The 10,326-nt window shown below is 39.0% G+C and overlaps 1 protein-coding gene across 2 annotated transcripts in view; it reads left to right on the forward strand.

Moving 5' to 3' along the window:
• Window positions 1-5,873, forward strand: part of rai14 (retinoic acid induced 14) — a 44,709-nt gene extending 38,836 nt beyond the window's left edge. For both annotated transcript variants that reach the window (XM_080046382.1, XM_080046383.1), the window contains 6 exons: window positions 769-1,253; window positions 1,562-1,730; window positions 1,855-2,022; window positions 3,148-3,306; window positions 3,455-3,520; window positions 3,958-5,873. In XM_080046382.1, the coding sequence (XP_079902508.1) occupies window positions 769-1,253; window positions 1,562-1,730; window positions 1,855-2,022; window positions 3,148-3,306; window positions 3,455-3,520; window positions 3,958-4,044 (1,134 nt within the window). In that variant the 3' untranslated portion in view covers window positions 4,045-5,873. The remainder of the gene's footprint in view (window positions 1-768; window positions 1,254-1,561; window positions 1,731-1,854; window positions 2,023-3,147; window positions 3,307-3,454; window positions 3,521-3,957) is intronic.
• The last annotated feature ends 4,453 nt before the right edge of the window (window positions 5,874-10,326 follow it).

Genomic DNA, 10,326 nt, shown 5'->3' on the forward strand with positions numbered 1-10,326 from the left:
AATGTTTATGTAACACGTGATGGCAACAGCAAAATTAACTCGGAAGTTTACAGAAACATTTTGTCTGCCAATTTAAGGAAAGATTCAACCAAACTGACTGGAAGATCCTCCACCATTCAGCTAGATAATGACCCAAAACACAACAAGTGAAAGTTAATCAGGGGCAAGAAGTGGAAGTTTTTAGGCTGGCCAAGTCAATCTCCAGACTTAAACCCTATGGAGCATGCATTTTACCTATAGAGCATGCATTTTACCTGCCAAAGAGGAGACTTAAGAGAGTAACCCCCTAACACAAACAGCAACTGAAAGAGGCTGTGGTGAAAGCCTGGAAAAGCATCACAAAAGAAGAATGCAAAAGTTTGGTGATGTCAATGGGACATAGGCTTGATGCGGATATTGCAAGCAAAGGATTTGCGACAAAATATTAAGTTTTTTTCACTTTAATTTATTTTAAGTCTATCTGTTCCAATACTTTTGCTCACGTAAAATGTGGTGTTCCTTTACAAACAATGATATTTTCTCAGTTGTGTCCTGGAAATGAAAGCTGAAATGTTGATCTCTTGTCTCATATTCATCTTTTGTTGAGCAAAAATAAAGGAATTGCCCTCACTGTTCCAATACTTTTGGAGGGGACTGTATATTAATACACACACACACACACACACACACACACACACACACACACACACACACACACACACACACACACACACACACACACACAATATATTTAATTCATCCTTTCATTTATTCTGTCCTGATGTTTAGGAGGCTCTGAGGGGCACAGTGCCAGTGGAAGCTGCGGCCAAAGACTTTGAAGAGATGAAGTCGGGCATGAACGAGGTCAATGCTGGGCTGCAGCGCCGCTTGCTGGAGCTCTCACACTCCTACAGCGACACCAAGAGTCAGCTAAGTGCTGCACAGAAACAGCTGTCCGAGGCCCGGACTGAGAGCAACTCGGACTCATCTCCCTCTGTAGAACAGCAGCAGCAGGCCCAGGGGCTAAACAGCAAGGTGGAGGAGCTGCAGGCATTGCTCGCGGAGACAGAGGAGAAGCACTCTGCCGCTCTAGGGGAGATTTCAATCCTGAAGCAGGAGGCAGAAGCTCAGGCTCAGAGCTCTGTTGCTCTCGCCGACCACACACAGGTCATGTCTTCTCTGGGAAATGCCATCAAAGAGTTGGAAAGCCAGTCAGAGGTCTTGAAGGAGCAGCTACAGCAGAAAACCATACAGGTGGAGGCTCTACAGAAAAGGTGAGGAAGAAAGCTGTTCTATCACTCGTGGTTGACCGATACATCTTCTTCTGCAATTTTTTGAAGTGTCTGCAGTTGGATGCTGGGGTGGAGATGAAATTTTGAAATAGTGGATGAGCTATTGAAAAAAACCAGTGGAGGAATGTAACTGAATACATTCACATAATGCATTTATGTGCAATGTTCTCAATCAAGTAGATCAATCATCTGTTTGTGGTAACTAGTCAAACTACTTTTTGTCAGCCAGAAAAATTACTCCAATACTATTTGTCTCACCATGTCGTTTTTTGTGTCTACTCCCTAAACAGACTGACAGCAGAGAAAGATGTCATCTCGGATGATTCAATCTCCCGTGTTGAGCACGAGACTATAAGAGAGCAACTGGCAGGCGAGGTGAAGCACCTGACGCAGCTCCTCCAGGGGGCCCTCAGGAAGCAGGATGAAATGGCTCTGGAGGCTGCCGATGCATGGCAGAAGGTAAGAGTAACAAATATGAAAAAACTAAATGTCCACAGAGGACGATGAAAACAAATTTCAAATGTGGACTCTATATTAGCTTCCCTCATATCATTTACAACACTATTATCTATCCATCCGCCAGGCCCGGGACAATGGTGCAGAGCGCGAGGCCCTGCAGGAGCTGCTGATGTCGAGGGAGAAGGAGAACCAGACTCTGACCTCCAGGCTCGCTGAGTCCCAGGATGCAGTGTGTCAGCTCAAACAGCTGGTGGAGAATCACGTGGCCTCAGAGAGAGAGAAGAACAAGAGGGTCAGTAATATGGTAGCCACTGCATTGGGTACAAATGGGTAACTTGAAACATTTGGTTAGAGACCTTATGTATTTGAACTGTGACTGTTTCACATAGATGTATGTCTTTTTATGGAATCAATATCATTTTAGAATTAGAATTTTTTTATACTTTTATTATATCAGTGATTCTTAAGAAGCGGGACAAAAGGCTGTCTTCCAATATTAACTGCTGTTATGTTTAAAAGTAAACATATTTAAAATTGTAGATGTTATTAGGGATTAAGAATAGAATGTCTGGAGTACAATTATCCCCTTAAATGTAATTTTATTATTATTGTGTCAAATATATGACACTTGTTATCTTCTCATGATGTCCGAAAGCAACACTAAATAATCTCTCGTATCAATAAAAACTGTTCTACAACACATTCATGTTTTATATGGTTTCTAAGTGGTGGGACACTTTTTGTCACCACCATCAGACAACCCATTAAAATGTAAGAAAATCAGCCAAAATAAGAGGCAGCTGTCACTATGAAGGACCTCTTGTCACATTCTACCTCTGCAGAGTACATTACAAGTACAAGTGTTGTAGTTTTAGAATATTTTACATTCCAAATCTTGAAAGTCCTGCGTCACAACCATGATACGTCAACACCGACTTACAATTTCTGAAGTTATTTGAAATGTTTCGATCATTTATTTTCCTGAAGTAGTTCATACTAGCACCTAACATCAACAGAAAAAACAAATGGCTGCTAGAAAAACTCCATTTGTTCTCTTTAAGAATAGTTAAATATGTCAACACCGTCAGATGTCAAAAAAATGTATATTCATGTACATTTTGAAAAAAAAATGTGTGGCCTCTGTCAGTCTTGGTGAATATTGTCTTGATATATTTTTTTTCTTTCTTTGGTTTTCATGTTTGTACTCAGGTCTCACTTGCAATTTAGATCTTTATTATCTCAATGTGATTTTCCTGATTATATAAAGTATATACAGAATATTGTAGTACTTGAGACTCAACCAGTTAAACAGAACATGATTAGACTATAGAAATTCATTTGTCGTTTATCGTTTATATGTGTTAATGTTTACATACAGTGTTTCATTAAGCGCATGTTTTATGCTCTTCCCTCTCAGATAGATGATTTGTCTCGGGAGGTGGGGAAGCTGAAGGACGCCTTAAACAGCCTATCACAGATCTCCTACAACTCAAGTTCTCCCTCCAAAAGACAGCAGCAAACCCAGCAGCTTGAAACGATGCAGCAACAAATCAAACAACTACAGTACCAGCTAGCTGTAAGACTTGTTCAAAATCTTCTTGGATAGAACATGCAACACATTAAAACAAATGAAAGTGTGCGGTACTTTGCATACTTTAATGTACATTTGTGATTCTTGAACACTAGCTTAAGTATTCAATATGTACCTATCTTTTCCTTTGCAGGAGTCAAAGAAGCAGCACAATGAGATAGTGTCAGTCTACAGGATGCACCTCCTCTATGCTGTCCAGGTAAAGTTTTATCTTTAATTTTAAAAGAATGGTTTGCCCAAGTATTAACTAGTTAAGCTATATAGCCCTTTACATAGTTTAATTTTATTTGTTAAGGTTTTGAAATATCAATTTCTAAATGATCTACCTCAATCCAGCTACTATGGAAGTGAATGGAATTGTGTTTGAGGCAATGAAGGCAGTCAAAGGAATTTCTACAGTATATATGGGATTGTTTCTTTGGTAAAAGTTGTTCCACTGAAACCTGTTTGCAGGAACGTATGTAATTATAATGTATACAGAATAATGGGAAGGATGTCTGTTGTCTTAATTGTAGTATTTCAAAGCTGTGAGCACAAACAACTCATCAATCATTTAAATGACATACAGTAATTATTAGGGTTTTATTGGATGTATTTATTTATTTAGTTAACTGAATATGTGCTGTGTTTCTTTAGGGTCAGATGGACGAGGACGTCCAGAAAGCCTTGAAGCAGATCCTGATGATGTGCAAGATGCCAAGCCAAGCCAACGAGGCCTGCTGAGACACACTAGGCCTGGTTTCCCAAAAGCATGTTGTAAACGCCACTGAAGTGACCATGTCTACACGTGCAAATTCACACATTACTTGTGCTGATCACACGCCAGGCCAACACATGGTGCCTCTGGATATACCTTGAGTATTTGTTAATGAGGAGCAGGTTTACAATCATATGTCAATCGCCTTTGCTAATGATAATTTGATTGACTAAGATAATCGAGATCGGTCATCAATGTTACAATGGAAGATGTTTTTGGGATACTGCAGCCCAGCATACAGATACTGCACACCCACCAACTCTCCATTGAAATGAATGAAGCAAGTGATTATCTTCTATCAGCCAAATTTATAATCTCTGTATGTGCAGTAACCTTAAATCACATGCAGTTGGTGCCAAGTGCCAATGCAAACATGTGTACTCTGATACGTGTGCACCAATCAGTCCAATGAAAACAGTGAGTTTGATGTGGTTTATTTCTGTTACAATGTGCACTTAGAGAAATAAAAGTCTCAGCTAGCACTGCTGTTAATAGTATCTATTTTATGATACAACTGTTCTTACCTTTTGTCTAAATGTTTTATGGTTGCCAACATTTTCCTGATACAATCTAAATTATTTGTGCCCTCTGATGTGACTTTGCTCAACCCCAGCCCAAAAATCATTTAGAAGTGTTCTGAGGCCGCACTTCTATGAAGAGAAAGCATGATACTGTTAGTTTTTCTATTTTCCTACTAGCAAAAAAAATGTACAAGGATGAATTTTACTGAATTGTAATATGCCATGTTTTTCTAAGTGACTGTACTTTAATGAAGAGGTTGGATAGCTGTATTCTGATGGCCTTGTTTTGTGTTTTTGTGAATGAGATGCTTTTTCCTCAAGTATAACAATGCACTTTTTGGTCTAGTGACACCGTATTATTTTCCTTTCCCCTTAATATTCATAATTTACATAAAAGGGGTTGAATAGAATTATTTACTGTTATAGGAAAAAATTAACATTTCAATTGTAACAAATGCTTAGCAGTAGGCTCAATATTTTTGTCTTTTTAAATCAGAGGATAGCAAGTTCTCACGTCTTCATTTATTTACTCGTACACTTTCTTGAAAAGCATGCAAAATATGTTGTCTGAAAGCAAATGGTTGAGTCTGCTGTCACGTGCCTCTTATCAGACAGTATTGTTCTGCCTTAGCAGTACTTTCAAAAGAGGATTACCGTCAATACCAGTCTTTCTTAATTATCATGGAAGCCAAGTTCATTAGGCATCCTAATGCCATGTTATTAATTTATTTGCATTTACCAGGAATGTTTTCCCTCTGTTTTTCCTCCTTGTGATACTCCTGTCCTCCTGTCTCTATCTGTTTCTTTGTTGGTACGGACACACGCTGTACAGCATTGGAGAATACATTTCTGTCAATGTGTCTTCTGAACTATTTTCACTTCACACTCCTTTGCCTTAGTACTGTACATGGAGCCATACACCCTCATATATCACTTTTCATCTGAACAGTTTTTGAGATCATTGAGAGTACATTAATGACCTTTAACTGTATAGTCACATAACATGTATTTGTATCTGACTGACTGAAGCTTGTTTCTTACTGAGGAACTTTTTTACTGAACATGATTTAACCTCGACTGAGATTTGTTCAAGCCAGAGTAGAGCTTTTGCTTTATTTCATAGGTGTTGGAACATCACACACAACTCTAACTATCCTTAACTGACATGTTTTGTAACAAGGAAGGGAAAAAAGAAACTTGGAGAACTTTTGAAAAAAATTGCTTGTTTGACAACTGCTTTTTAGCCCACATAAATAAATTTGCAAGATACTGTACCGTTGTGTGTCTGTCTTACCTATCATTTTAATATAAGAATGTGCAGAAATTAAATAGACTTATTGCAAGATAGATAGTTATTTATTTATGTATGCTTTATTAGCATTCTAGCATACAATGGCAAGTGATGGAATCAATTAAGTTTTTTATCGTTTTGTGTCATGCCTAAGCTACATGACGGCTACCTAGCATGGCTTTATAAGCCACCACATATTATAAACCAGATTCACAATTACATTTTCAAAGAACACAACCACACTGCCCTTATTCCCAGGCTGTTGAGACAAAGTTTGTAAACTTAAACACATCAAAACGAATCAACCGTTAAACCTGCACAGAAAATGTCCAGGTTTTCAACACTATTAGATCATCAATTCATTTCCAGTACAAGAGAAAATGGGACACTTTCCACCTGACCCAAACCACTCCAACAATCTATTTTCCTCCTGAATATTTTTTATTTACCAACTTCAGTGACACTTACACATTTGAGTTCTCAACTGTGCAACCAAAGATTGTAAGCCTCTAGAAGAGTCTAGATAAATGAGATCTCCTTTTACCTGCCAAGCAAAGACCGAGCCTGTTTCCCCACTGGACCAAAATATGCCAACAGCTGTTATTGTTCACTGAGAAGTGTAAAATGTCCTTAAAAAATACTTTAGGCAAGTGTTCCAAGAGGTTCAAGAGCAGGAAAAGACTGCACAGGCAATAAATTACCACTAGATGGTAGCATTTGCCAAAATTAGATCTCTTAACTCTGCTCACACGCTCACACAATTTACAGATTGAATAATTCACATTAATTGAAATTAAACGTCTACAACTGAATGGTTTGGTGAGTATGAAAAGTATGTGGATCATTCACTGAGGCCTTCATAGTCACCAAAATCGCAACCTTATTGAATCATACTGGATTTTTTTGACATGGAACATGGCCTACACTGTGAGTCTCAAATAGTGGAGGAGTCATTTTTAAGAAATTCATTGTTTATGTTCCTTTTGGGCTAAGGCACACAGTCCTCCATGATAGCATTCTGTCTTTCCCTCAATGTCCACTCAGCTTTTGGCTCTCAGAAGTCCTTCCAGCCAACTCTGGATAAATGATCTGCCGTTCTGTTTCCTCTAACCGGTGACATAACCACTTAGTTTCCTGCCCTGTGTTCTGCCCGCTGGTCAAACACTCACACACAAACATATACGCATGTGCACGCTATTAGGTGTACACACATACACACACACGCACAGACCTATGCCTTTACACAACAACTTCATGTCCATCTTGCTTTCCCACACGTTCTGCCCTCAGGCCTCGGTTATGTGGAGAGAGATCTTGCACTGTGATCATAATCGAGCTATGGTATATAGTTGTCAACCAACTCATGCTTTAGAGCTCAAAGTCAGGAGTCCGTGAATGGCAAGAGGAGCTCGGCTAAGCCAAAATGAAATATTAAATTTGATATTATTTCTCCATTTCTGTTGGTTATTTAAATATTTTTTTTATTAAAGTAACTTTTCAGGGTTTTCAATCCAAAATATCTCAGTTCTTAAAGTCGCTTTAGAATAATTTGAAAGTTTTGTTTCACATGTTCATGCTTCCCACATGAAGATTAGCAGCTTTTTAAAATGTTTATTTTTGGGTATCAGATTATTAGTTGGACGCAAAAATATTATTATTGGCTCTGGGATTAATATTATTTTGACAGAAAAACAAATAAACAATTTACTGTATAAAAAAAATCTGCAGATTTATTTACGATGAAAGTTTTCCTTAATTGGTGCCTTACTTTGATGCAATATTTTATTTTGATTTAAATGTTCAAAACCAGACATTGTGATTTGTATGAAAGCACCATTAGATCCATTGACAGAGATTAGACGATGTGAAGAAGTCATGACAGGAGCAGGAGCTGAAGGAGCCCAGTCTGGGAGGAAATGAGAAGAGGTTGTGTCCAAAAGAGCAACAACATGGACTAGCAAGTGCAGCAGATCAGGAGAGAGGGACAAGGGTATGTGTCTACTACTGGAAGGATGACTAATCTGCGACCAAGACACTCCTCTGAAGTGGCATAATACAAACCTGCATCAGCTGCCAGAAGCACAAGCAGAACAGGCTGAAGAGGGGAAGAAGAGCTAATGAAGAGGTTACACGGCTCAGTAGTGATTAATCATGGCAGCAATAAAGTTGTGCACTTTTGGCTGCCAACTCACCACTTTTAGAAACATTTTCAAAGTTTCAATGCGTTTCTATTTACACTGTATATTTCCTAGTAATCAAAGTTTGTGTGTTGTGTAAACATTGTTAAATGGCTTCTCATTAATGTGCATCATAGGTTGTATGCTTGGTTTCAGGGAGCAGACCTATGTTATCTGTACAAAGTGTTGGTACTTGTATCACAAAGTAGTGTGTACGTTTAGCTTGTGTTGTTGTTCTGTTCTGATATTTCTGGCTGATATTAAAGACATCTGGAATGTAAATCCTTAGCTAAGTAGAGCACATTTACAGAAATGTATCAACGTATATTGTCTTGTCTGTTACAAGTTAGCTCATTTACAACCCAGTGCTCCAACCTGCATCTAAAGCCTCAGAGCTGAGAGGTTATTTGGCCTGGCGACAACCTTAGACACACTGTATCTGGACTACAGCTGAACTCTGCCCTGTGACGGATAAATCTGTGGTTAGTTTTGCCCACAACAAAATGTAGTATCAAAAGACTGTTAAAGAGCTCCACTCCACTGTGGTTTTCATTTTCCACCCACTAAGGGGAATGAACAGATTTGCATCTGTGCATAAAAGGATCTAACACACGTGTCACAGGGCTTCATTTCTCTGATTTTACAGGCCTCAAAAAAAAAATTCTCTGGTTGGAATGTGGATTAATGTGACAGTGTGTACATTTGAACATCATGTCATTTAACAGTATGTTGAGATTACAAATGTGCATGCTCAGGATGAACCAATCCTATATGGCCCAGTTTGCAGACAACCATATCTGATTGTTTGTGTATGTTGGGTCTGGCGCTGGTTTTCAGAACAATATGACCCCATCAAACACCTTTGTGGTGACTTGGAACCAAAGAACGACCAAACACTAGCAAACAAATTGGAGAAGAAGAAGAAGAAGAGTTAGCACAGCAGTCGGTGACCACCTTTCCCTTCACTACTACTCACTACAATACAACAATTCTGTGGAAGAAGGCATCACTTCCTAAAATTAGTGCCAGATCCCCCCTATGCCTCTGTGACTGAATGTGAGAAGCCAGGTTACACAATCGTGTAGTGTCCACATACTTTTTAGCCATTTTGTGCACTGCAGCTCATGTATCAATGACTACTGAAAAGGCCTGGGCTAGCCATTTGTCTACATAAACAACACCCACGTGAGCCTACAAGCAAGTATTTGTTGATTGATTATCTTTTGAATTACACTTCAAAATAATTACACTGTGACATTAAGCTACACTAAGTGGCTCTCAGCAACGTTGGGGACAATTAGCTTTTGGCATCCAGGCTTCTATAAACAGGGGAAGGTTTCGGTGTGTCAGACATCTCCGCAACGCAATCGCTTGCGTGGTCACAATGTTGTCATCGAGGAACTCAATGGAAGAAAAACAGTGATTTTCACTGATCTGCGGTTCCCTCCTTGGCAGAACATCGGGACCACAGTGATGTTTACATATGTATATTGATGGAAAGTCTGATGGCTGTGAACGCTGCGGAAAAGAAGGAATTAAACAAAAAACAACAGGTTTGATGCAAAAGCTTATTTTCGTTTCTGGTAATTTTTCAGCAACTGTCATCACATTATAGCCTTTACCTCTCTCTCTCTCTCTCTCTCTCTCTCTCTCTCTCTCTCTTTTCCTTTTTACTCGGTTCATGCCTTCCTAAGACCTCCTCCTCCCTCTTTCTTTTTATCTCTTCCTTCTGCTGTAGCACTCTATGGGTTGTCAACATTGTTAACATGCTTACATTCCATCTGATACAACCACATTTTATTGTCAAGTAATTAACTGATTTGTGCAACATGTTGTAGCTTTGTTCAGCCACCAAGCTGTCAAACGTCCCCAGCTTGTCTAATGCAGGCTGGCCTTGAAACAAGACCCTGCAGTAGACGACTGCAGGGGCGTAAAAGACGCATGCAGCTTAATTGCTGCAATATGTAACCTCGCCTCCAGCCTAGTGTGGCCCACAAACACTCTCCATCACACACATTCATTCACAGGAAAACATGCGCACACACATAAAAAACATGCAAACAGACAATCAAACATGTCCACACGTAGCTACTATAATGCATTTATTTTTTTTACTTTTCAATGTGTTACCCAATTACAACATGACTGGATTGTTTTTTTCATTCTGCGTCACAGCCCTGACACAAACTACAGTACATTTATTTAAGACAATTATGGTTTGTTTGCTGGTTTTAATTCTACTACAATGCTATCCTTTGA

Source organism: Ammodytes marinus, assembly GCF_949987685.1.
Source record: "Ammodytes marinus genome assembly, chromosome: 18".
NCBI lineage: Eukaryota > Metazoa > Chordata > Actinopteri > Uranoscopiformes > Ammodytidae > Ammodytes > Ammodytes marinus.